The sequence below is a fragment of the Geotrypetes seraphini genome, chromosome 7 (genome assembly GCF_902459505.1).
Source record: "Geotrypetes seraphini chromosome 7, aGeoSer1.1, whole genome shotgun sequence".
Taxonomy (NCBI): Eukaryota; Metazoa; Chordata; class Amphibia; order Gymnophiona; family Dermophiidae; genus Geotrypetes; species Geotrypetes seraphini.
In genome coordinates this window covers 128,934,913-128,962,655 of record NC_047090.1, presented here as the reverse complement: position 1 = coordinate 128,962,655, position 27,743 = coordinate 128,934,913, and the positions used below count along the sequence as shown (strand labels likewise).

The window sequence follows — 27,743 nt, the reverse complement described above, 5'->3', positions numbered from 1 at the left end:
CAACTGTGGACACAGCGGTCTTATGCACCTGCACCCCGGCAGGAAGGCAAGATGACAACTCTTGTCCACCGGAGCAGGGATTCCCGTGTCCGGTACAAAGTCCGGCGAAAAGGAAACAGGCAGAAAGCTTTAATTAAATAAGCCTGAGAAGCAAAACTACAAAATTCCAGGGAAAAGGCATCCTCTCTAGCGGGAGCCATGCACTGCACATCAGGTTTAGCCTGTTAGGAGAATTTGTAAGGGAAATAGCCAAAGCCTTGCTTGCATTTTGCCAAGATGATGCCAGAACATTCCCCAGGGTCCCCCGATGCCATTTTTGTGGGAGTCGGGTCAAAAGCACTAAAAGACCTTCTCCGGGGTCCGAACTCACTGCATCGCAGGGAACGTGGTCGTGTAACCGACCGCCATCCATCCAATCCTACTCTGGGGAGGCCATCTATGCAGTTTACTTGCAGAAACTAAGCTTAGAAGGTGAAAAAAACCCTTTAAATCATATTAGGAAAAATCCAAGATGATTGCCATGGGTGCCGAATTTGACAAAAAATAGCTCAGGAAAAAAAATCACAGGAACCCACTAAAAATGACGATTTTGGGATTTTAGAGGTGAGCAGGAGTAGGGCATGCAGGGAAACCTCATAAAAAACCGCAAGATCCTCCTCCCCCAATTGCTTACCATATTGCCCTATGTATAGGCCATGGCTTATACATCGATTTTGCAAACCGGCCTAATGGGCGTGACCTGCTTAAATGCCCCACCCTTAAATACCTCCTTCACCGGTAATCCTCCTGGACGGCTGCACCTGCCTCCTCCAAACACGCTGGCTGCCTCCTCTAAACACGCTGGTGCAGGGCAGGAGCGATGTTTACGATCTCAAGCCTCGCCCCAACTGACAGCAGCCAATCAAGAAGGGCGCAGGACGAGCTTGAGTTCGCAAACATCACTCCTGCCCTGCATAGTGTGTTTGGAGAAGGCAGGCGCAGCCGTCCAGGAGGATTACCAGCGAAGGAGGTATTTTAGGGGGGGGATGATGCATAGGCTGCCCCAATGTATAGGTTTTAAAACTCTTAGATAAGCCTAGGCTAGTAATATGGGGCGGCTTATCTAAGAGTTTTAAAAACTACATTGGCATTTCCTGTGGCCTATACATGGGGAAATACGGTATTTAAACTGTCAGCCCCTTTACACACTGATATGTGTTGAATGGAAACACACTGCAGACACAGCAGAAACTGCTGACAGGGAGATCTGATGCCTCAGAAAACTGGAAACCTGGATTCTAAATCTTCTGACTGCATCCCTGACCTGACCACCATGGCCAAAGACCTCTGCCACTCTCGGACACACCATGCAGACACCTGGCGGAGGAACGCAGTCTGGCTTCGATCTCTGTCGTACCTCCACAGAACTGCTCAGCCTGCGCTCTACCCACTAGTGGACGAACCTGGGGTGAGCAAGCTCTGTAAAGCTCCATAGAGAACGGTCCCTGAGCTCCAAACTGATTGGCAGGCTGTCCAGGGGGCTTACTGCTTAGCAGGGAACCCCCCAGATGCAGACGTTTTCCAATGATCTGCGATCTCAAGCAGTCAAGGATGTCCCCCGTAGGGAACCTTCACAGCATGAGAGCAAAAACTACAAACGAAAAATACTTAAAACCATGAAATAAAACATGAGCAGAAAAGATAAACTCATACAGCCTGGCCTGTAGGAATTAAGACTGGGGTACCCATGAGCATACTCAGTGGTAAGGTGTGAGAGGGAGAGGAAAATTTCAAATGTTTGAGGCTTCCTACAGATCCCTGGCGGAAGGCAGTAAACAACCCACTGGTCCCAGAATAAAGTGGGATTGTAGTTTCCAGTTTATTTCAAATTTACTATACCGCCCATTCAAACCTTCTGGGCGGTGTACAAAATACCTTAATATTATACCAATTAAAAAATAATTTAGGTTAAAACAGACCAGGGGGGAGGAAAAAAAAATAATCAAAAAATGATTTACAGACACGGATGAAAAGAAACAAAAGGGAAGAAGGGATCGGAAATTACAATTGATAGAAAAAGAGAAAACACTTAAGGGAAGAACAAAAGGTTAGGGAAATCTAAGTTGTCCTGAAAAGGACAGTTTAGGTTACAAAGGCATCTCGGAAAAGGAATGTTTTTAACATGACCTTGAATTTGATCAATGTTGCATTTTCCCGCAAGTAGTTGGGTATGCTGTTCCAGAGAAAAGATACATTAACAGAAAAAATTGTATAACAGTTTTCAGAAGTCCAAACCAGGAATAGAACTTCTAAAATAATTTATTTTAATTTAATTCTTATATACCGCTAATTCCGTGAGGTTCTAAGCGGTTTACAAAAATGATACATTAAAAGATACAATAAATAAAATGAATAAAGATAGGTACTTGGAAGTTCCCTTACTGTCCCAAAGGCTCACAATCTAGCTAAAGTACCTGAAGAAACAATTTATGAAAAGTAAAGATAAAAATATAAAGACAGGAATAGAGATAGAAGTGAATATTCCAACAAGTAATGAATAAATAAGTTAATGATAGAATTAAAATAATAAGTAAAATAAATAAAAATAGAGATAAAAAAATAAGTATAAAGAAAAATAAAAATAAAATATATTCCAAAAAATCATTAGGATCTGATGTTCAAGTTTAAGTTTCAAGTTTATTATGGGACTTGATAAATCGCTTAATCGGATATTCTAAGCGATTTACATTTAAAATTTACCATGTAAAATCAAAGAACAATAACAATGCAATACATTACAATACATACAATTTAACTAATGGCTAAAATACTCTAAATTTGAACATTGTTAAACAATGGGAAAGGAGGGATGAAATACAATTTTAAAGTAAAGAAGAAACATTGAGGGAAAATACAAAAGGGATATAGTTAAAACAGGTTTAACCAAATAAATATAATTCATGAAGTATAAAATTATGTAGAAAAGGCATCTTTAAAAAGGAAAGTTTTCAACTCAGTTTTAAATTTTCCAAGGTCTTTCTCCTCCCGTAAAGTAATAGGGAGGGCGTTCCATGTTTGCGGTGCCGTACAAGAAAAAATAAATTGTCTCCTTGTATTAATAATTTTTAAAGATGGGATCGTTAGCAGATTTTGTTCGCTAGAACGTAAAATTATCTTTGCAGAATATGGAATAAGCGATCTATATAAAAAAGCAGGGGTCTTGTTAATCAAAGTTTTAAAGATAATTATACATAACTTATAGGTGATTCTGTAATTAACAGGAAGCCAATGAGCCTCTTTGAGAAGTGGTGTTACATGATCAAATTTTTTGGAATTATTTATTAATTTTATTGCTGTATTCTGTATAATTTGTAATCGTTTTATTTCATATTGTGCAATGTTAAATGATCATAATAATTACAAGCCAAAGAGTGAAAAAAAAACGTTCAACTGCCATCAACCCCAGTTCCGATGGCTATCATCTGGGGTCCCGAGATTCCTCAAAGAACAGGCGACATCTCAGGCTAGGCAATCACCACCACTGCCGCACATGATGTGAACCCCTCAGAGGCAGTCCCTTCGTCAATGGCATCGCCTGCAAGCCTGCTCCGATTCATCATCTTCCACCCCTTCGGCGTGTCCTCAAATGCCATGAGAAGGAAACATGCGCGCTTGTTTTGGGACCCAAGCATTCCGCACAGATCGCTATGTAGTCTGGTCTGTACTGGCGAAGTTGGTTTCGGCGAAGGGGAGCGGAGCCGGCTTACACGTCCAGATTGAAGGGGGGCAGATTCGCTAGAAGCTCCGTGGAGGAGCCGGCCTCAAGGTGTACTTGCTGCCGCTTGTAGCTGTGAATGCCCATAGAGGTTCAGTAGGAGAACAGGCCCAGACGGTAAACTCCGCCGGCTGCATGGTCAGCATAATGAAAGCAATAGGCTTCAGGTGGGACCGATGGACTCTTCCACCGGCGGCATGGGTCAGTCCCCGCCGCTGGTGCTCGATGAAGAAAAAAATCTCCTCTCCCGGCTGGTAAAGGGGAGGAGGCCAAGCGGGCTCGATCGACCTGCATGCCGGTCCAATGGAGTCCTTCCGTGGCGGAGTGGGCTGGCTCCCGCCTTCATCGGCCCTCATCACGCCGTTGGTGGAGCTTGAATTTAACGGAGCTGGTCTTATGCTGGCTTGGGAGAGGGCGAAGTAGTGCTCCCACGCTCCTCTCCGCTTGTGGCTGGACATAAACACAAGGAGCTGAAAGCCAGACCTCTCCCATCCACCACGAAAAGAATCAGGACCCAATCCTGCAACTCTTAACCGCCACCATAGAACCATTCAAGCAGCAGGCAACGGCTCCCTCAGCTGTTAGATCAGAGCAACTGTCAAACTGGAAATCGGCAAGTGAGCTCAAAAGAAGCAAATACAAATGAGACTAGAAGTCCCAAACGAAAGCAGCAGAGAGAACAAAAAACCAACAAAAAAGAAATTCAAAAGAAAAATCAACAAAGGCAAAATAAAACAAAAGCAGGTCAAGGGAGACAGCACAGAAGATGACCTAACTGGCCGCCATCTTGTCAGAATAACCACCATAGTCTATTACTACTCACCCCTAAGACAAATTGTAGATTTCTGTAACAAATTTTAGCTTTAAATCGTGCAAGAGCAGCAATTAAGCACCATTCACAACTAGTGATCAATTGTACAGAAGACTCATTTTAACTCACCTCTGGAAATGCTGATTGTAAAGCTGTGTTGGAATATTAAGAACACGGAAATAAACATTTGTAACCCCTCTAAGGTTTTTCTGTTCATTTTCCCAGTTTATGTACATATCCCATAGTCTGTCTGACCGAAAATCAGTTCCTGCTGCTAGTACACTGTGCTCAAAAGTCCTAAAGAAAACAAAATTTAAAGTGTTTATTCAGAGCAATTATTTTCTTGCATACAGGTATATAAAATTAAAAACTATAGTTTAGGTTTTTTTTTTTTTTTTTGCATTTTTAGATAGTAAAGTAGGAAAAATTAAGACACACATTGATTTTGCAGCAACTGTCAACTATCCACTTCTGTCTAACAAGAGAAGGAATAAGAAACAAGTTTTGGCAAAGGTTTGTATATATGTAAGACTGACAAGGTTCTAGTGAATTTCAATAATGTAATGTAATGTAATTTATTTCTTATATACCGCTACATCCAAGGTACATTTCAGGACCATGTTAGTTTTCCCAAATAAAACTTGGATCCTGATCAATGTATTTCAGCAGTTCTGAACTGGTATGTTGCACAGCTGTAACAAACAGCAGAGGTTCAGAGTAAAGAGCTGCATGAGAATGGGGCTGTCACAAATCACACAGGGATCGAAAAAGTTCCTCAGGACTCCAGTGGGAGCTTAGCTGCCTGTCTCTAGTCGCTTCAACATGCTGCTGGCAAAACACATCAGAGGGAAGGCTTCTGGGTCAGATGCCAGCAATGTGTAGGACCGCTGCCAGTGGCCTGTTAAAGCTGCTGGAAACAGGCAGGAAACAGAGAGGCTGCATGAGTTTGGGGATGTGGGTGGGAAACACAGGTGCTGCATGAGATGGATGGAGGAGGGGTTGGGAAGAGAGGGAAAGATTCTGCATAGGCTGGAGGGAGGTTTGGGAAGGGAGAGAAAGTGATGCTGCCGGTGAGAGAGGGAAGAGAAAGATAAAATGGTTGGACATGGATGCGTGGAGCAGGAGGGAAAGAAAGGAGCACATATGGTAAGGAAGAAAGAGGGAAAATTTGGGACATGGTGGTAGAGATGAGGGAGAAATATTGGATACTGTGGTGGAAGTGGAAAGAGAAAGGTGGGACAGGTGGGTCTGGATGGGAATGCCTGGAAGGAGTGGAAATGCAGTGGCCAAAACTGAAAGGAGTAATTGTAAGGGCAACAAACCTTTTTGTGAGTCAAGTAAGTAAAAGTAAGAGGAAAAGAAGGCCGCTTTGGTTCTCCAAAGTAGTAGCTGAGAAGGTAAGGAAAAGGTTAGCTTTCATAAACTACAAAAGATCGCAAAAGAAGAAGACAGTCAAAAATATCTGGAAAAGTTAAGAGAGGCTGATCGTGTAGTCAGGAAGGCAAAGAAACAAATTTTTTATTTTATTTTATTTAAAAATGTATATACCGCATAACTACTATGCGGTTTACAAAATTACATGCATACATATTTAAGAAATGTTAACATGTTGCAACAAGACAAATACAAGACAACATTAACTAATGGTATCATTACAATCTTCTTTAAATTCATCCTATAAGATGGAAACACAAGATCCCATAAAATCATTTACAGGACAGGAAGACAAGACTTTTAAAAAAAAAAAAAAAGATATATTAGTGGCAGGAAGAAGTGCAAAAGTGGCACTGTGAAATGACATTTTTTTTAGATATATTAATTGCAGGAAAAGTGCAAAAGTGGCACTGTGAGACAAGACCTTTTTTTAGATATATTAGTGGCAGGAAAAGTGCAAAAGTGGCACTGTGGGGGGCGTGGCTTCGACACACTGTAAGATGGCTGTGTAAAAGATCGGCTCCGTGAAAACAGGCTGTTTAACGAACTTTTAAGGGCAAAAAATAGAGAGAATCTTAATAGTGGAGTATCAGGATTTGTTAATATGGCTTTGGGTTCGGGCAAAGGAAACAAAAGTGCGGCGGCAAACGGATCAAGTGGAGGTAAAAGGTCAAAATTGAAAGTGACTTCCCCTCGATCAGTTCCGTTGCCATTGGAGGAGGTAGATAACAGATCTTTTGCGGAAAATTCAAAAAGTACAAGAAATTGTGTTGGAGAACTCAAGATATATAAAAGAAGATAGCAGGGTTGAAAAATAGATTGGACATAGTAGATTTGAAAGTGAATACTCTGGAGAAAAAAGTGGAAAAAACGGAGTTGGAAACGGGACAGTTTAAAAAGGCTCATAAAGAAATTGAAATATTAAAGAGAGATTTGGAGGATTTGTCGAACCGCAAGAGAAGGTGCAATTTGAGGGTTCTCGGTCTACCTGAGGGGGTAGAAAAAAATGATTCAGTTACATTCATGATTAATTTTCTACCGAAGATTCTACCGATCAAAAGTAAGTTTCCGTTAGAGGTGGAACGTGAATACAGGATCCCAACAAGAAGGATAACTGCACAAAAAGGACTGAGGCCGATGATTATAAAATTGCTTAGATACCAGCAAGTAGCTGAGATATCGTTGGCTAAGGAAAATAAAGACAAAGTTTCAGGACTCAAAAATCTCAATAGTGCCTGATTTTGCAAGAGTGACAGCTCAAAAATGAAAGTTATTGCTGGAAATGCGTCTGCAGTTGAAAGCTTTGGGTGCGAGATATGGGTTAATATACCCAGCAGTCATGAGGGTTACGTATGACAATAAAACTTATAATTTTGAAGAGGCGATTAAATTAAAAGAATTTATAGAAAAATGTGAAGTGCCAATGAACACATAAAAAGAAATGTAAGGAAGATGGTATATGATATCTGTTGATCATATTTTTGTTTAAAAGAATAGATATTTTATGTTTCTTTTATGATGATGAGGAGAAATGAATAAGATTTGCTATATTATTCTGCAATTATTCCGTTAATAGTTTCAAATGACTTGAAAAAACAACAAAAAAAAAAACAACTCAACATTCTAAGGCTTGCAATAACCTGGTTTGCCTGAAGAGAAGGTGGCGCTGTGTACTATAAGGAGAGGTGCTGTGTTATAAAAAGAAAATGCAGCTCTTAATGAAGAAAGGAAATGGGAATTAAAGGCTAGAAGAAATGAAAGGAGCGGGAATGTTTTGTCAAATTTAAGAGTTATCAGAGAAAGAATACTGTTTATTTTTATGTCTTCTGATAATAAAAACTAAATGTTGTTGAGTAAGAATTGTGAATATGGCAAACTGAAATATAAAAAGAGTGAGAGTCTGTATGATACGACCTGCTCTTTGAAAGTTGTCATATGTTTGAATGGACTCAGCAACGAAGAACAGGATTTAGAAGAAAAGAAGAGGATGAATGTGGAGGACGGCTTTTGGAAGAAAATTTGACGGATTATTCCTGTTCGGATATTAATGTATGAAAGATCATTGAAAGTCATACACTAATGGAGTTTTCAGATACAAGAGAAGATACTGATAATATGTGATAAAGGGATTTTATGGTTAATAAGAGATAACATAGGATCTATTCTCTGAGTATTTATCACATTAATATTTTGGTCTCTAAAGGAGTTTAGATGACATTAAGGTTTAGATTAGATATTGATAGTGTAAAATTAAAATTAATTTTTAGATTATTGCAGAAGGTATATGAATGAACAAAGAGTGTAATAATAAGTGTGAATGGTTTAAGGTGAATTGTGTGAATACCTGAAAAGATGTAGTATGATTTTGTGATGTTTATCAAATAAAATTAAATGTTTTAATATTTCTTTTAGGACATAATAGAGGATGTTCAGAGATGCAAGAGATAAATAGAGATGCAAGGGATAAATTGCATAGGGCATATATAGAATAAAATTAGATACTTGTATAAATTTAACATATTAGGTTAAAATGAAATAATTCTTATGTGTTTTAAGAATTTTAAGTTTTAAAGAAACTTAGGGAAATAATTCATTGATAATATTGAATATATAATAAGGATATTATTAATTGTTATGTGGTATATTAAGATGATTTAACATGGAATAATAATGAGTATTAAGTGCATAATTAAGTAAATGCCAACATTTTTAATTTTTGATAAGGTATGATTTTAATATAGGATGGAATTTGTTATAAGGCTAAAAATTACTTGGATCTAATAAGGTGGGCGTTGAAGCTAATTAATATAAAGTATGGGTGATTTTGGATTGGGAAAAAAAATAAAATAAAAACATAAATAAATAAATAGTAAAGCAATTATATAGGGGGAAATAAATATTAAGGAAATAGGATTTGGAATTTTATGAAATTTTATTATTTTGCTTAAGGGGATTCTCTTTTTATTATTAAGGTTTTTTAAGTTAATGATTGAATGGATTTAATTTGCCGGTGGGGAGTTTTTCTTTTGCTTGGCCTAATATGTGCGTTGAAGTTTGCATTTATTTTGGGGAGGGGTGGGAATGAGGGAGGAGAAATGGGGGTGGGGTGTGTTTAAATTTTTGGTGTGAGGAAAAAGATTATACTTTATTTTTGAGGTGGATATATTTGTATAATAAATTTCATTTATATAATGGGTTTTAAAATTTTCTCCTTGAATGTAAATGGCCTCAATCATCCAATAAAAAGGAAAAAGGTATTGTCATATTTCAAGCAACAGAATGTAGATATTTGTTTTTTAAAGGAGACACATTTGTCTGGGGCAGAATCCATGAAGCTGTCAGGTAATTGGATAAAACAATGTTTATATGCACCAGCGATAAAAAAAAAAAAAAAGGAAGGAGTAGCAATATTGATTAATAAAAAATGTTCGGCAACATTTAATATGGTTAAGGCAGATCCTCTAGGAAGGTGGTTACTTGTTGACATGAGCATGGGCAATACTACAATGGCGTTATTAAATATATATGCCCCTAATTCGAATCAAAGTGAATTCTTTAAATCTCTTCAGCAATTAGTTTTACCACTGGCTACTGCTAATTTAGTGGTGGCAGGGGATTTTAATGCTGTTATAGATCCGATAAAGGATAAAAAAAACCTAGTAGAATTATGAAATCAATGGGTTTAGATAATTTAATACAATCATGTAATTTAAAAGGTATATGGCGTATTCTTCATTTTAATGATCGGGAATTTACATTTTGTTCACATGTTCATCAATCATTTTCAAGAATTGATTATATTTTTATTTCGAATCAGATGTTACAACAAGTTGTAAAAGCTGCCATAAAACCAATAGTAATATCAGATCATGGTGGTGTATAGATAGAAATTAATTTAGTAGATCAAGATAATTCCAAACCTGTGTGGAGGTTTGATAATGCATTGCTTGCTGATTCTAAATTTTGTACAGAATTTCAGGTCAAAATTAATGAATATTTTATACTTAATGATTTAGAGGAAATGTCGGTTGAAATTTTATGGGATGCTTTCAAAGCAACTATGAGAGGACAAATTATTTCATATTCTGCATATAATAAGAAACATCTAAGAAAGCAATTTGTAAGTTTGGAAAAAGAGATTAAAAATTTAGAATTACAATTGATTAATAAATGGGAACAGGATACATTTCAAATATTGTTAAAAAAATGTGAATATAATGAGGTTTCCTCTAGGTTAGTAAGGAAAGATATTTTTGCTCAGCAAGCACTGTATTATGGTAGTTCAAATAAGGCTGGAAGATTATTGGCAAATTATTTAAAAGCAAAGAAAAGGAAGGAAAAAATAGGCATAATTAGAGATGATTTAGGGAATTCTCATTCGCAGATTGGAAATATATTAAAACAATTTTTAAATTATTATGAGTCCCTTTATTCTTCTGAGTCTTATTTAAATAAAGAGAAAGATGGGTTAGATTTTTTGAGTTTAGTTTAAAGTCCTAAGGTTCCTGATCATATAAAAAGAAGTTTAGATGAACCTATATCACTAAAAGAGTTACACCCGCTCCAGGTGGGGATGGATTTACGGTAGAGTTTTATAAAGAATTTCAAATTTCCCTTTTACCTTATTTGTTAAAATTATATAAGGTTGTATATCAGGCACTATGGCAGAATCTTTAACTATTGTTTTGCCAAAGCCAAATAGAGATCCAACATTGATTTCAAATTACAGGCCTATTTCTTTAATAAATGTAGATGGTAAATTATTAGCTAAGATTTTAGCTTTAAGTTTGGCTAAAGCTTTTCCGCATATAATAGGTATGCATCAAACTGGATTTGTTGCTCAAAGACACTCTTCCAATAATACTAGATTGGCATTTCAGATGTATTATTTACAAAACAAATTAATGATCCGGATTTTTCAGTATCATTAGATGCTGAGAAAGCTTTTGATCGTGTAGAATGGAAATTCATGTATCAAGCTATGGAATGGTTTGGTATTGGATCCGGATTTGTACAAATGATTCAAGCACTGTATAGCTCCCCGACTGCTCGTTTATATATAAATAATAATTTTTTGGATGCTTTTAAATTGCAAAGGGGGAGTTAGACAGGGTTGTCCGTTATCTCCTTTGCTTTTTGATATAGTACTTGAACCCTTGTTATTAGCTATTCGACAGGCAAAGGACATACAGGGTATTCCATGTGCTGGAGTGGATTATAAAGTATCCGCTTATGCGGATGATATTTTGCTTCATTTGAGAAATCCGGAAACAACAATTCCATGTCTACTTGAAGTAATTGATACATTTGGAAAATTCTCAGGATACAAAATAAATTGGACTAAGTCAGAAATTTTACCTTTAAATGTGTATTGTACAAAAGGAATATTTGATTATTTCCCTTTTATTTGGAAAGAAGATGGAATAAAATACTTTTGGTTGAAAAATACACTCGAAGAGACAATGAGAGTAAATGAAAATTTTTTATTACAAAAAGTAACAGAGTTGTGTGAGCAATGGAATCCTTTGCATTTGTCATGGTGGGGAAGAGTTCAACTGTTAAAATGATGATTCTGCCTGTGGTTTGTTACCAATTGGGCATGATACCAGTGTTTCTTCAGGGGTCTTTCTATAAAAAGTTAAATAGTATTTTGGTTATATTTATTTGGCTGGGTAAAATTGCAATAGTTGCTCTAGTGTCTTTACAAAGGCCAATTAAGGAGGGTGGGGTAAATTTCCCCAATTTTTATAGGTATCACCAATCCTATATCATGCGCCAAGGTATGTATTGGGTCCTCCCAGAGCTTTTGGAACAACTACCAGACTGGTTATGGGTTGAGAGGTCGCTTATATTCCCACTTAGACTTGATCTTCTGCTCAGTATAAAGATGCCTAGAATACGTACGGACAATAGAGTACCGTATTTGCCGGCGTATAAGACGACTTTTTAGTACCTTAAAATCCTCCCCAAAGTCGGGGGTCGTCTTATACGCCGGGTACTGTTTACATGCCCTTGTTGCATGCACAGCCGGCCAGGTTCCCTTACTTTTGTGGCACTTCCCCGACCGACCGACAACAGCCCCGGTCCGACAAACCTCCCTGCCCTTAACCACGAATCTAAATTACCTTCTTACAGCTGCTGTAAGAAGGTAATTTAGATTCGCGGCTACAGGGCAGGGAGGATTGTCGGACCCGGGCTGTTATCGGTCGGTCGGGGAAGTGCCACAAAAGTAAGGGAACCTGGCCGGCTGTGCTGCAACCGGGGCGGGGCGGCCGCCCCTCTCTCTTGGTACCGCGAGGCTACTCTTCTTCTCCCTACCTTCTCTGCTTGCAGCACAGAGCCGAACGGAAGTCTTCCCGACGTCAGCGCTGACGTCGGGAAGACTTCCGTTCGGCTCTGTGCTGCAAGCAGAGAAGGTAGGGAGAAGAAGAGCCGCGTACATCCAGAAGACTGAGCATCCAGCCCCGCAGGAGCCCCGCGACCCTCGGAGGCGTCCCCATGGGATCCCCGCGACCCTAGGGGGCATCCCCACGGGATCCCCGCGACCCTAGGGGCGTCCCCGTGCAGCTCTCTAATGCTGTTGTCGGTCGGTCGGGGAAGTGCCACAAAAGTAAGGGGACCTGGCCGGCTGTGCTGCACCCGGGGCGGTAGAGAAGGTGTGCGGAAGAAGGGGTAGTCTTATACGGCGAGTATATAACAAAACTCTATATTTTAACTAAAAGTTGGGGGGTCGTCTTATATGCCCAGTCGTCTTATACGCCGGCAAATACGGTATTAATGGATACTTGAAAAACATTGAGATTTGTAGACAAATTAACTCCTGAGTCTATTAGAAAATCTACACATCAATCTATTTGGGTAAACTCCAAGATACAAATAGGCAGGTTTAAGGTTGTCTGGAAAGATTGGATTAAAGCAGATATAAGATCCTTAAATGAAGTTATTCATAATGGTAAACTGCTTGATTTTTCACAATTGCAACATAAATATGGTCTAAATAAAAAACAAAGTTATAAATGGTTGCAGTTGAAGCAGGCTATTCAGGTAGGGTTCCCTGAATGGAAATCTTTAAATAATCATTATGGCTTAGAATTCCTATGTTTCCAGGCAGATTTTCTGGGACACCAGGCCGCAAAGTGGTATAAAATTTTATCTAATTATTTGAATAAGAAATGGATTAAGAGATATTTGGAGCATTGAGATTAAGCATCAGATTAATGCATCTCAATGGCCACGTATTTGGTCTTGGAGAATTAAAGATACGATGTCGGCATCTATTAGACAAACATGGGTCTTCTTGTTGCATAGAGCATTCTGGACCCCTACTAGATTACAAAAATTAGATTGCTCTAAGTCTAATAGGTGCTGGCATTGTAAAATTGAAATTGGAACTTTAGATCATCTTTTATTTTATTGTCCATTTATTTTATTGTCCATTTATTCAGGCATTTTGGTTATCAATCTGGGATCAAGTTAACCTAATGATGGAAAATCATGTGGCATTATCCTATGATACGGTTCTATTTGGAATGTGTATGAGGGCTAAATGTCAAATATCTGCAGCAAATAATAAGCTTCTGATGATCCTTACCGGTGTGGGGATCCAGCAAATAACGTTTAATTGGAAGAATTGTTCTAGACTAAATTACAGCTTCTGGTGGAATTCAGTGTGTCATCTGTACAAAATGGAACGACTACTTGCAGTACAAAATGGTCATTTTAAAAGGTTTCAGGTTGTGTGGAGGCCAATAATAAATTATTATAATGATTAAGGTTAATTTATTATTCTTTTTCCTTATGTGATAATTTGAAGGAATGGGGGGGTGGGGGGTTATGATAATTTAAATATATATTTGCATATTTTAACTGATTAGTACACATAGGAATTACAATATGTATGTATGGATATGGGAGGGGGGTGGGATAAAATTTTTTGGAAATATATTGTTATGGAATTTTCAAGTGATAATGTACTAGGATGATTTATATTTATTGTACACTTGATGTATATGCTAAAATGAATAAAGATTTGAAAAAAAAAATTAACAGGAAAAAAAAAGTGGCACTGTGAGACAAGACTTTTTTTTTTTAGATATATTAGTGGCAGGAAAAGTGCAAAAGTGTGGCACTGTGAGACAAGACTTTTTTAGATATATTAGTGGCAGGAAGAAGTGCAAAAGTGGCATTGTAAGACTCAAAGGTAAAGGGAAGAAATATGTAAAGTCGATAAAGAAAAGGCTGAATTGCTTAACAAATATTTCTGTTCTGTGTTCACAGCTGAAGCGCCGGGAACAGGACCACAGAAGACAAATGTGAATAGTGATGGAAGAGTGGTAGACCATGATCGATTTTCAAAGGGTTGTGTTTCTGAGGAGCTAGCTAAAATAAAGGTAGACAAAGTGATGGGGCCGGATAGTGTACATCCGAGGGTATTGAATGAACTTAGGGAAATTCTGGTGGCTCTTCTAACTGACCTTTTCAATGAGTCTCTAGAGTTAGGAGTGGTACCGGAGGACTGGAAAAGGGCGGATGTGGTCCCTCTACATAAAAGTGGAAGTCAGGAAGAAGTAGGGAATTACAGGCCGGTAAGTCTGACTTCTGTGGTAAGCATATTAATGGAAAACACTTGTAAAAATGAAAATGGTGAAGTTTCTGGAATCTTGTCAATTACAGGACCGGAGTAGAGGTCTGCACGGGAACGGGGATCGCGGGGATCCCGCGGGTCCCGCGGGGATCCCGCGGGTTCCCCCCCTGGCCCACGGGACTCCCACGGGGACGCCCCCTGGCCCACGGGACTCCCACGGGGATGCCCCCCTGACCCACGGGACTCCCACGGGGACGCCCCCTTGCCCACGGGACTCCCACGGGGATGAAAACAACCTACCTAAATTCTGGCGATGCAAGCATGCAGCTTATAAGTCTGGCCGGCGTCGCGTCGGGAAATAGCCATGTTGAGCAGTGAGCTCAGCACGTACACAGATGAAAGCCTTGCTTGCTGATTGGTCCGGTGGCCCCGCCCCACCGTGCCGCCGGACCAATCAGCAAGCAAGGCTTTCATCTGTGTACGTGCTGAGCTCACTGCTCAGCATGGCTATTTCCCGACGCGGGCATTAGGCTGTTTTTTGTCATTTCGGGTGGGGGATGGCAGCGGCAGCAGCAGCCTGAAAAAGAAATCATCCTGGCCGGGTTCGGTGTCATGCTCCGGAGCTTCTACAGCCTTCCTATCTCCCTCTCCCTTCTACCTGCGGCTCTCTTCGGCAACTCAGCAGCAGCTTCTGACGTTGGGGCCTACCCTCTGCGAGTCCCGCTTGTTTCAACTTCCTTTTTCCACAAAGGTGGGACTCGTAGAGGGAAGGCCTCGATGTCGGCAGCTTGTCTTGATCACCGCTGCTGACGAGTTGCTGAAGAGAGCCGCGGAGCAGGGGGGTGTTGCCAGGTGCAGGTAGAAGGGAGAGGGCCAGATGCAGGACTCGTGGGTGAGGGAGGAGAAGAGAGAGGGGAGAGAAACAAAAGGAAATATTTCATACTGGGCTGGGCCGGAGTGGAGAGAGGGTGGAAAGATTCTGGCTACAGGGTGCATTAACAAAGGAAAAGGGGGGAAAGCTGAAAATGGAGATAGTGACACAAAGAAGAGAAAGGGTAAGCAGGACCTTCTGAATAAGGATAGAGATACAGAGGGGACATGAAGAGGAGGTGAAATAGAGACATAGAAGTAATGCTGAAAAAGTGTGTGTGTGTGGGGGGGGAGATAAAGACATTGAAAGGGCAAATGGTGAATATGGGGTAAAGACAAGGACAGAGACAAATGAAGATTCTGAAAAAGTGGTGAGATACGGATATAGGTGAGATGGACACAAAGAAGGGTGATGCTGGAAAATAGGTGGAATGGTAATTCTGACAGACACAGAAGGGAAATGCTGGATCAAGGAGAGATGGGGCTCAGGCTGGATGGAATGAGGAGAAATGCCTTGTTGGCCCGGAACTTCCTCTCCTACGTCAGAATTGACGTCAGGGAGCGGAATGCTGGTCAGCGCGACGCTTCTGCAGGGAAAGCTTGGGACGGCGGTGGCTTAGGGGCTATTCTCCGATGGCTGTGGCAGCAAACCGAGTGGCTTGGGGGAGGGCACGGAGAAAGAAAGAAAGGGGGCAGACAGAGAGACAGAAAGAAGGGGGAACAGGGAGACAGAAAGAAAAAGTTGGGGGAGAGAATGAGGTCTGGAGGAGAGGAAACATACAGGAGGCTGAAAGAAAGGAAGAAAGATTGGATGCACAGTCAGAAGAAGAAAGTGCAACCAGAGACTCATGAAATCACCAAACAGCAAAGGTAGGAAAAATGATTTTATTTTCAATTTAGTGATCAAAATGTGTCTGTTTTGAGAATTTATATCTGCTGTCTATATTTTGCACTATGGCTCCCTTTTACTAAACCGCAATATTGTTTTTTAGCGCAGGGAGCCTATGAGCATTGAGAGCAGCGCGAGGCATTCAGCGTAACTCCCTGTGCTAAAACCTACTATTGTGGTTTAGTAAAAAGGGAGGGGGTGTATTTGTCTATTTTTGTATTTTGTTACCGAGGTGACATTGCATAGAGTCATCTGCCTTGGGAAATGTATATGGCAGATATCTTTATTTTGTGTTCAAAAGAAAAGGAAATGCATTTCTGGTTTTATTTCTACAGTGTTGAAGTACTTGTTGGCCCTTGCTGTGACTGGTGGGGATCCCCAAGCACCGCCAGCAGAGGACCTCCTCTAGAGATGGTCAGAACTCCCCTCCACCAAGCGCAGCAGTCGCTGGCAGCATCCATGAGCCACTGAGGTGCCAGCATCTGTGACTCAGGGACGCTACTGCTGCCTGCCAAGCTTGGCAAAAGGGACCCCAGGCCAACTGCAAAGGAAGTCCTCAGCTGACAGTTTGTGGGTTCTCATCAGCTGAGTATTTATATTTTATATTTACATTAGAGGTTCTGGTAGAAACCCATTTACAAAGTATGTATTCTTCCCAATTAATATTTCCAAATTAATAGTCTCTTTGCTTATTTGTAAATGGGTCTCTACCAGAGCCTTTAATTCAGTAGCATAATTAAATAAAATAACTATTTCTGAAGTTTATAGGGAAGGATGGTGACGGAGGGGATTCCTCGCGGGGACGGGTGGGGACGGAGGGGATTCCTCGCGGGGACGGGTGGGGACGGAGGGGATTCCTCGCGGGGACGGGTGGGGACGGAGGGATTCCTCACGGGGACGGGTGGGGACGGAGGGATTCCTCACGGGGACGGGTGGGGATGGGAGGGATTCCTCACGGGGACGGGTGGGGACGGGTGGGATTTCTGTCCCCGCGCAACTCTCTAGACCGGAGGCAACATGGATTCAATAGGGGTAGGTCTTGTCAGACAAATCTGATCAATTTCTTTGACTGGGTGACCACTCCCTCTATCCAGAGAATTGGATGGAGGAAGTGTATTAGATGTGGTTTATTTAGATTTTAGCAAAGCCTTTGACAGTGCTCTACACAGACATCTAATAAATAAACTGAGTGCCCTCAAGTTGGGTCCCATAGTGACCGACTGGGTCAGGAACTGGTTGAGTGCAAGGCAACAGAGGGTAGTGATCTCCCTGTGATCAATGGAGATCTCCTTGTGATTAATGGAGATCACTCTGAGCAAAGAGATGTTACCAGTGGTATGCCTCAAGGTTCTGTTCTTGGTCCTGTTCTTTTAAACATTTTTATAAATGATATTGCTGAAGGGCTGTCAGGTAAGATTTGCCTCTTTGCGGATGATACCAAAATCTGCAAGAGTAGACACCCCAAATTGTGTGAACAACATGAAGTGAGACCTAGCAAAGCTTGAAGAATGGTCTGAAATTTGGCAGCTAAAATTTAATGCTAAGAAATGTAAGGTCATGCATTTGGGCTGCAAAATCCAGAGGAAACAGTACAGTTTAGGGGGTGAAGAACTTATGTGCACGACAGAAGAACGGGACTTGAGTGTAATTCTTTGTGATGATCTTAAGGTGGCCAAGCTAGAAGGATGCTAGGGTGCATAGGGAGAGATATGGCCAGTAGGAAAAAGGAGGTATTGATGCCTCTGTATAAGACTCTGGTGAGACCTCATTTAGAATATTGTGTACAATTCTGGAGGCCACAATTACAAAGATATAAAATGGATGGAGTCAGTCCAGAGGAAGGCTACTAAAATAGTGCTTGGTCTTCATCATAAGGCATATGGGGACAGACTTAAAAATCTCAAACTGTATACTTTGGAGGAAAGGTGGGGGAGGGGAGATATGATAGACGTTTAAATACCTACATGATGTAAATGCGCATGAGTCGAATCTCTTTCATTTGAAAGGAAGCACTGGAATGAGAGGGCATAGGATGAAGTTAAGAGGTGACAGGCTCAGGAATAATCTAAGGAAATACTTTTTTACAGAAAGGGTGGTAGATACATGGAACAGTCTCCTTGAAGAAGTGGTGGAGACAAGAGACTGCGTCTGAATTCAAGAAAGCCTGGGATAGACATGTGGGATCTCTTAGAGAGCGGAAAAGATAATGGTTACTGCGGAAGTGCAGAGTAGATGGGCCATTTGACCTTTATCTGCCATCATGTTTCTATGTTTCTAAGAGAGGGGAATGTTGGAGTTGGTGGGAGATACAACATATTGCTAAAACCTGCTGCTTCTTCCTCTGTAATATTACCAAAATCAGAGTCTTTCTCTCTGAGCACACTATGAAAACACTTATCCACGTCCTCATCACCTCGCTCTTAAGATTACGGATAAATTACCTCTTAAAGATCTTTATTCATTTTTACATCTTACAAGTATATAAATAAATTGACAATTGAAATTAAATAAATCACTTGAATTTCTGTCATATTTAACAATACATAAAATTTAACCCCTTCCCTCCCAACCCTACCATAACATATGTAATCAATGTATATCCTATGAAATATTCTTTTTTACTTATCTAAGCATTTAATAAAATTCAGAATTCCCCCCCTCCCATCCCTCCCCTTGTATTGTACTTATAATGGGAAAATGGTATCTATTCTTTACAATAATTTATCAATGCCCCCATATCTCTTTAAATTTTTTAAAATTCCCTTTTTGTATGGCTATTGTTCTCTCCATCTTATAGATGTGACACAATAAGTTCCACCAGAAACTGTAATTAAGCCTGCTCCAATTTTTCCAATTATGTTCTTACCTGCTAATTTTCTTTATTTTAGTTTCTCCAGACCGGCACAGTTCACTGATGGGTAATAGCTCACCATAACCAGGAGATGGAGACTGACACAAACTTTTAGCTGTAGTAGAAGTGGCTGTGCAGTCCCTAATACATTCAGTTTGCCAAATAGCCAAGCAGAACTAATAAACGAAGAAGTGCTAATCATAACAGTTAACACTCCCAACAGGAATAACAACTAACAAAGAGCCATACTGTTGGAAACTGCACAGAAGTACCTTCAGCAAACATCCCCACAGTTTGCCAGCTGAACCAAACACTGCTGTTCTTTTAATCTCCCCTACCCTACTAAAAACATGAGATCCTGCAGGGGGGGGAAACCCCCACACTCTGTGCAAATCCTAAAACAGACAGACAGGGTGGGGACTATGCTGGTCTGGAGAGCCTAAAAGAAAGAAAATTAGCAGGTAAGAACCTAAATTCTCCTTCTTCAGCGTCTCTCCAGACTGGCACATTTCACTGATGGGACGTACCAAAGCAGTACTATCATGGGTGGGACCCTGGAAGGCCATCAACAGAACATGCTCACTGAACACCGCGTCCCGAAGCGCCTGAACGTCCACACGTTAAGTGATGCACAAAGAAATGGAGAGAACACCAAACCACAGCTGTACAGATATCCACTGTAGGCACAAGAGAAGACTCAGCCCAAGAAGTAGCCTAACCTCGAATAGAATGAGCCTTGAGAAAGTCCAGAACAGGCTTCTTCTGAAGAAGGAATGCCGAAGCAATAGTCTCCTTGATCCAGTGCACAATGGTAGCCTTGGAAGCAACATCCCCCTTACAAGAACTAGCTAAGAGGACAAAAAGACAATTAGATTTCCAGAATTCCTGGGCCCGCTGAACGTAAGAGTGAAGGACCCAACTTGCGCAAAGAGACCTCTTGACTACCCAAAATCTGGAGGACCATGGACTGATTGTCATGAAAGGACAAAACCACCTTTGGAAGACAAGGAGGAACAGGCCACAGCACAACATGCTCCCTAGAAAACTCCAGGAATCAAAGCCTATAACAGAAAGCCTGCAGCTCGGAAACAAGTCTCACAGATGTAATGGCCACCAGGAAGACTGCCTTAAGAGTAAGGTCCTTTAACGAGCAAGAACCTATGAGCTCAAAGGGAAGGCTCACGGGCAGGACCATATTCAGATCCCAGGCCAGAACTGAAGGCCACACTGGAGGCTGAAGCAATTTGGCCGCCCTCAAAACGCAAACCACGTCTGGAGAAGATGTTAAACGCCTACCCTGCAGCAAACTGCGAAACGCAGACAAAGCCGAAAGCTAAACCCAGAGAGACCAGGTCATCCTGCAAGAATTCAAAGATGAGAAAGATGTGCGAATGGAAACCACTCTGTGCACGGCACACCACTCCTCAAAGATACGCCAAACACGCACATAAGCCCGAGAAATGGAAAGTCTCCAGGACCCCAAGAGTGGAGACCATTTTAACCGAATAACCTTTCTTACCTAGGCGTTCCCTTCCAAGAGCCAAGCCATAAGACCAAAGGGACCCGGATAGAACATTGGAATGGGGCCCTGAGTCAGAAGGTCAGGCAAGAGGGGAAGTGGAAGAGGATCTGCCACGAGATGACGAACCAGATCTGTGTACCACGGGCACCTGGGCCAGTCCGGAGCCACCAAGATCACACAGCTGGGGTGCCAAGCCATGCGAAGAACTCTGCTCATCGGCCACAGAGGAAACACATACAGGAGGTCCCCCGCCAGCAAAGGCTGCACCAGAGCATCCAGCCCCTCAGCCTGAACATCCCTGCACCAACTGAAGAACCATGACACTTTGGCGTTGACACGTGTGGCCATCAGGCACATTGGGAAGCAGTGTTCAGCGAGCACCCATAATGGGTACTGCTTTGGTACGTCCCATCTGTTTCTGTGCCAGTCTGGAGGGATGCTAAAGAAGGAGAAATTAGGTCCTTACCTGCCAATTTTCTTTCTTTTAGTCCTTCCAGACCGGCACGGACTCTGCCCTGACTTTTTGTTCGGTATTTTCACTAAGAGTACGAGTTTTTCTGCGGGTTTGGTTGTTTTGGGAGTTTAAAGAGCAGTAGCATTTGGTTCAACTGGTTTAGCTGGCGAACTGTGGGCATTTCAGAAAGGTTCTGGCTGTAGTCAGTATCCAACAGTGTTTTCCCTTTGTCTTCTCCTTGTAAGCGGGGAGCTAGGATGTTATTGTTTTTCCAGCCTTGTTGTTTTCTGCTTGGCTATTCGTTAAGACCGATTGTAATGGGAACTGCACAGGCCACTTGTACTGCAGTCAAAAGTCAGCGTCTCAGTCTCCACCTGCTGGCAGAGAAGCATAAACCCATCCCTTTCTGTGCCGGTCTGGAGGGACTAAAATAAAAAAAATTAGCAGGTTTAAGCCTCTGAAGTTTGAAGCTTCCTACAAAGTTCTGGCGGGTAGACAGAAATAACCCACTGCTCACGGAATAAAGTGGGATTGTACAAGAACTGCATAATAAGCCAGTATTTCATGATTGTATGAAGTTGCTAATGGACCGAGAAATGTGTTAAAACAGAAATGGGGTATTCCATATTTAACATGTGAAAAGGGGCAGTTGAGTCCTGTCTCATTACAGCAAAAATGCAATTAAAACTGTGCCTAATATCAACAAATTATGACTGTTGCAGGAACAGTGAATTAGTGACCACCGAATTGGCAAGGAAGTAAGGTCAGAGCCTGTCTTTTTAAAAATGGATCATACTAAGGCTGTCTTCAAGATTTGGATAGTGAACCTGATGATAAACTGCAGCTTAATTGGCAAGTAAGAGGGAAGAACATAAGGAGAAATTAGGTTATCTGCTAATTTTCTCTCTTTTAGACTCTCTAGACCGGTACAGCTCTCACTGATAGGTAATAGCTCATCATGACCAGCAGGTGGAGACTGAGACCAAAACTATGGTATAGTACATTATAGTTGTCCCTTCCTATATACCTCAGTCTGCTGAACAGCCAAGCAAAACAAAGAAAAACTAACCAGAAACAATACTCCGAACAGGAGTAACAACTAATATATAGGTATGCTGTTGGAAAAGGCATAGGAGAGGCCCCTGCAGCAAAGTGCCCCCACAGCTCACCAGCTAAATCAGCCGAGCCACAGTCACTGCTCTTTGATCTAAACTAAAACTTAACTTTATATACCGGTCTTCAACCAGAGGAAGCTCAACGCGGTTAACAATAAGTTTAAAAATATGCTAAAATACAATGGGATTAATTTTCAAAATATTTAGCAAATAGAAAAGTTTTTAAAGATTTACAGAAAGATTGGAAAGAGCTGGTACACCTCAAAATTAAAGAAGTTCATTCCATAAATGGGGAAATTTAAAAGCCAGAGAAAGGCTGAAATTCTTGACTCCTATAATTCCTTTCCTAGAAGGGAGGGAAAGTTTAAATCGTTGAGTGCCTCTCGCATATGAAAATCTATAAACATTCCATAGAAGAGGAACCAAATTTCCATATAAAAATTTTAAAATAATACATATACATTTAAACTGGATTCTGAGAAAAACCGAGAGTCAATGAAGACTCAAAAGCTAAGGAGTCACGTGGTCGAATTTGCTTTTTCCATAAATCAACTTCACAGCGATATTCTGAATCAACTGTAGTTTTTGGCGGCAGATCTTGTGATGCCAAGATAAATAGCATTACAGTAATCTAGCCAAGATAGTATAATCGATTGGACTAAGACAGAAAAATGACATTGATGGAAAAGAGATCTAACCGGCTCTAGAAAAATAGTTTCCAAGTTTATTAAAAATTTGTTATACCACCTTATCAAAGAATTCAAGGTGGTTGTACAATAAAATCAATCCACAGGAAAAAAACCAAAAGTCTTCATGTGGAACACCCGCAAGAACTTTAAAATCAATATTACATAAACACAAACATACATACATGCGAATATAAAGTCCAGAAGAAAATTCAAACTAAAGAAAAATCATATCAGTCTTTTGAGGAAGCTGGAAATCCACACCAACAGCACACAGATATTTCAAGTAAATAAAGGATAAACTTATCTGAAAACAATCCCAGTCAGCAAGGTAGCCAATATCCCATATTTGTAATGCTGAAAAGGGTCCAGTAAAAGTGACTGAAAAGTTAGTTGCAGTCAAGTCCTTCTAAGTGCTTGAATGTTCATCTATATTCATATAATAATAATAGCTTTATTTGTAAACCGCAATACCACAAGCAGTTCAGAACGGCTTACAGAGGAAAAAACTGTACATATACAGCGATGTTACAGAATATATTGTCAAGTACATTGGTAACAAACTTTGATTACATTAGTAAGCCAAGAGAAGATAGGAATATCCGGAAATAAGTCAAAGATACAGCTGGTAATTCAGTGATATAACAAGGTGGGATGGAGTCAGAGAAATTTATCAAAGAGATAGGTTTTGATTTCCTGAAGAGGTGGTAGGAGGGAGCACTTGTAATGAGGATGGTTAGACATTTATTCCATTTGCCAGCATGGAATGACAGTGTTCTATCAAGGAATCTCTTGTAGACACAGCCCTTCAGGGAGGGGAAGGCAAGTGGTGCAAGTGGTGCCTGGAAACACAAAATGATGCAATTGGGGATGAACCCATTAGGGTTTTGAAGCAAAGGCAGGCGAACTTGAAGATGACCCTTGCCTCCATTGGCAATCAGTGAAGTTTTCTGCAGAGCAGGCTTACGTGATCTGACTTTTTGAGACCATAGATGAGACGGACGGCAGTATTCTGAATGATTCTCAGACGTTTGATGGTTTTCTTGAAGGATCCCAAATATATGATATTGCAGTAATCGAAGTGCTTAAGATTAGAGACTGGACCAACAATCGAAAGGAGAGTAAGTCAAAGTAGTGTTTGATGGTACGGAGTTTCCAGAGGGTGCAAAAGCATTTTTTAACCTGAGCGTTGGTATGGTCGTCAAAAGTCAGGCATCGGTCCAGGGTTATTCCAAGGATTTTAATGGTGGAATTGAATGGGTAAGTTAGCCCATTTAATTTCAGAGAGGTATTCGTTAATTTGTGGTTGGGACTTGCAAGGAAAAGCTTAGTTTTTTCTGGGTTTAATTTTAGTTTGAACTGTGTAGTCCATTGTTCTACCATAGTGAGAACAGAGGAGGTGAGTTGTTCAGTCTTTTGTGTTAGTGAGGTTATCACATCTCTCAGAAGATCAGGAATCAATCAAAGTGCAAGTGCAAACGTGAATCCATTGAAAGTGACGAGTGCAATTCATAAAAGGTCAATTCATGACATTCAACTCCCTCAACACAGATTGTGTTTCGAACATCTCTTTATTCAAGAGGAAGATAACCACGGGTAAGGAGGAGAAACACACGTACATCCAAATGGTAACTGCCAATGCAAACAGACCGGAAATAGAAAGCGATTGGCTGGCCCAGAACTTCCTCTCCGAAGTCAGAATTCACTTTGGGGAGCGGAATACTGGTTGATCCGACGCTTCAGCAGGGAGGGTGGTGGAGAGGAAGGGTGATTGGCCTGGTAGATTGGAACGATAACACGAGTCTATCACGGAGCTCGGGATGGGCTCCGTAATTGACTCTCGTTGCCTTCCCTATCCACCGGTCGATCGCGATCGACGTATTATGCACCCCTGGTCTAAATGAATGAAAATTAGCAGGTAAAAACCTAATTTTTCCTTCTTTCTCAATACTCTCTAGACTGGTACAGCTGTCACTGATGGGATGAAACAAAGCAATACCCATCATGAGTGCCGACACTCGAACATGCTCACCGAACACCGCATCCCGACGCGCCTGAATGTCTAACCAGTAGTGTCTGACAAAGGAATGCAGAGAAGACCAAACTGCAGCCTTGCAAATATCCACTGGAGGCACCAGTGAAGACTTAGCCCAAGAAGCCGCCTGACCCCGAGTGGAATGAGCCTTGAGAAATTCCAGAACAGGCTTGCTCTGAAGAAGGTATGCAGAAGCAATATTGTCCTTGATCCAGCGCGCAATGGTAGCCTTGGAAGTGCCATCCCCTTTACGAGGACCCGCTAAGACAGGGATCTCAAAGTCCCTCATTGAGGGCTGCAATCCAGTTGGGTTTTCAGGATTTCCCCAATGAATATGCATTGAGAGCAGTGCATGCACATAGATCTCATGCATAATCATTGGGGAAATCCTGAAAACCCGACTGGATTGCGGCCCTCAAGGAGGGACTTTGAGACCCCTGCACTAAGAGGACAAAAAGATGATCCAATTTCCGGAACTCCTGGGTCCATTGAACATAAGAGCAAAGGACCCGGCAGACATCCAATTTGCGCAAATGCTTCTGCTCCAAAGAACCCTCCCAACTAACCATACACTGGGAGGACTATGGACTGATTGACATGAAAAGGCGAAACCAACTTTGGCAAAAAGAAAGGAACAGGCCGCAGCACAACCCGGTCCCTAGAAAACTCCCGGAGGCCTACAAGAGAGAGCCTGCAGCTCAGAAACACGTCTCGCAGAAGTAATAGCCACCAAAAAGACCACTTTAAGAGTAAGGTCCTTCAACAAGCAGGAACCCAAAGGCTCAAAAGGGGAGCGCACCAGCACAGACAAGACCAGATTAAGATCCCAAGATAAAACAGACAGTCGAACAGGAGGCTTGAGCAACTTGGCCGCTGGAAAAAATGAATGACATCAGTAATAGCATTCAAACACTGACCTAGTAGCAACCCGCTGAAGGCAGACAAGGCCGCAAGCTGAACTCTGAGAGAAGACCAAGCCAGGCCCTTGTCCAAGTCATTTTGCAAGGCAAGGAAGCATGAAGAGACTATTCCACGTGCAGCACACCACTCCTCAAAGATATGCCAAACATCCACATAAGCCCGAGAAGTGGAAAGTCTCCGGAACCCCAAGAGAGTGGAGATCAGTTTATCTGAATACCCTTTCTTACCTAGGCATGCCCTTTCAAAAGATAAGCCGTAAGACAAAAGTGACCCGGATCGAACATTGGAATGGAGCCCCGAGTCAGAAGGTCAGTCGAAAGAAGCAGAGAATCCGCGTACCATGGACGCCTGGGCCTGTCCTGGGCCACCAGAATCATGAGGTCGGGATGCCAAATGATGCAAAGCACTCGGCCCACTAGCAGCCATGGAGGAAACACGTACAAAAGACCTGCCGTCGGCCATGGCTGAACCAGAGCATCCAGGCCCTCGGCCTGACCGTCTCTGCAACGACTAAAGCAGGGTGTTTTAGCGTTGATACTCATCACCATCAGATCCATGAGGGGCTGACCCCAAGACCGAACTATTATCTTGAAGGCTGCAGGACCGAGACACCATTAAGAACATAAGAACAGCCTTACTGGGTCAGACCAATGGTCCTTCAAGCCCAGTAGCCCATCCAGGTCACTAGTAGCTGGCCAAAACCCAAGGTGTAGCAATATTCCACACTAACAATACAGGGCAAGCAGTGGCTTACCCCATATCTTTCTCAATAAGACACTATGGACTTTTCCTCTCCGGGATCTAGCACGTGACAACTGAGGAAGTCTTCCTGAACATTCTCCACTCCTGCTGTGAAAAGCCGAGACATCCAGAAGATGAGACTCTGCCCAGACCATGAGCAGAGCTGCCTCCTGCATCACCAGAGAGCTCTTGGTGCTCCCCCCCCCGATGATTGACATAGGCCACCGCCGTGGCATTGTCTGAGGAACCCAGACCGACTTGCCCATCAATAAGGACTGGAAGGCTAACAAAGCCAGGATGGCTCTGGTCTCCAGAACACTGATTGACCAAGACGCTTCCTCCAAAGACAAAGTGCCCTGAGCTGAGCGACCTAGACACTGAGCACCCAGGCCAAGGAGACTGGCATCCGTGATAAGCACCGTCCACTGGGGCTGATCCAGACTCACCCCTTGCACCAGATTAGAGGACTGAAGCCACCAGCGAAGACTGCCATGAACCAAACCCCGAAGAGGAACAGGAAATTCCAGACTGTGCCTCTGGGGCGACCACCGAAGGAGAGAATACTGAAGCGGATGCATGTGGGCCCGAGCCCTTCTCACCTCTAGGGAAGCCGCCATTGACCCCAAGACCTGGAGAAAATCCTGCGCCCGAGGACACCAGGACGCCATAAGGAGGTGAATCTGTGACTGCAATTTGCTTACCCGGTCCTCTGAGAGAAAGACCTTCCCCAAGGAGGAATCAAACAGAACCCCAAGATACTCCAGGTGCTGAGAAGGGACCAACCAGCTCTTGGATAGGTTGACAACCCATCCCAGCGACTGCAGGAACTCCGCCACCCGAGACCTGGGTGCTCTCCTGGAAAGAAATGCTCGGATCAAAGAATCATCCAGATAGGGGTGAACCAGAATACCCTCCTTGCGCAAGGCTGCTGCCACAACTACCATGATCCTGATGAACCTCCGTGGAGCTATGGCCAGACCAAATGGAAGAGCACAAAACTAATAGTGTCGACCCAAGATCGCAAACTGCAGGAACCGCCGATGGGAGGCCCATATCAGAACATGCAAGTAGGCCTC

The 27,743-nt window shown here is 41.9% G+C and overlaps 1 protein-coding gene across 3 annotated transcripts in view; it reads right to left on the bottom strand.

Moving 5' to 3' along the window:
• Positions 1 to 27,743, bottom strand: part of PRPF39 (pre-mRNA processing factor 39) — a 271,712-nt gene that overhangs the window by 170,139 nt on the left and 73,830 nt on the right. For all 3 annotated transcript variants that reach the window (XM_033951797.1, XM_033951798.1, XM_033951799.1), the window contains exon 5: positions 4,695 to 4,862. In XM_033951797.1, coding sequence (XP_033807688.1) covers positions 4,695 to 4,862 — 168 coding nt within the window. The remainder of the gene's footprint in view (positions 1 to 4,694; positions 4,863 to 27,743) is intronic.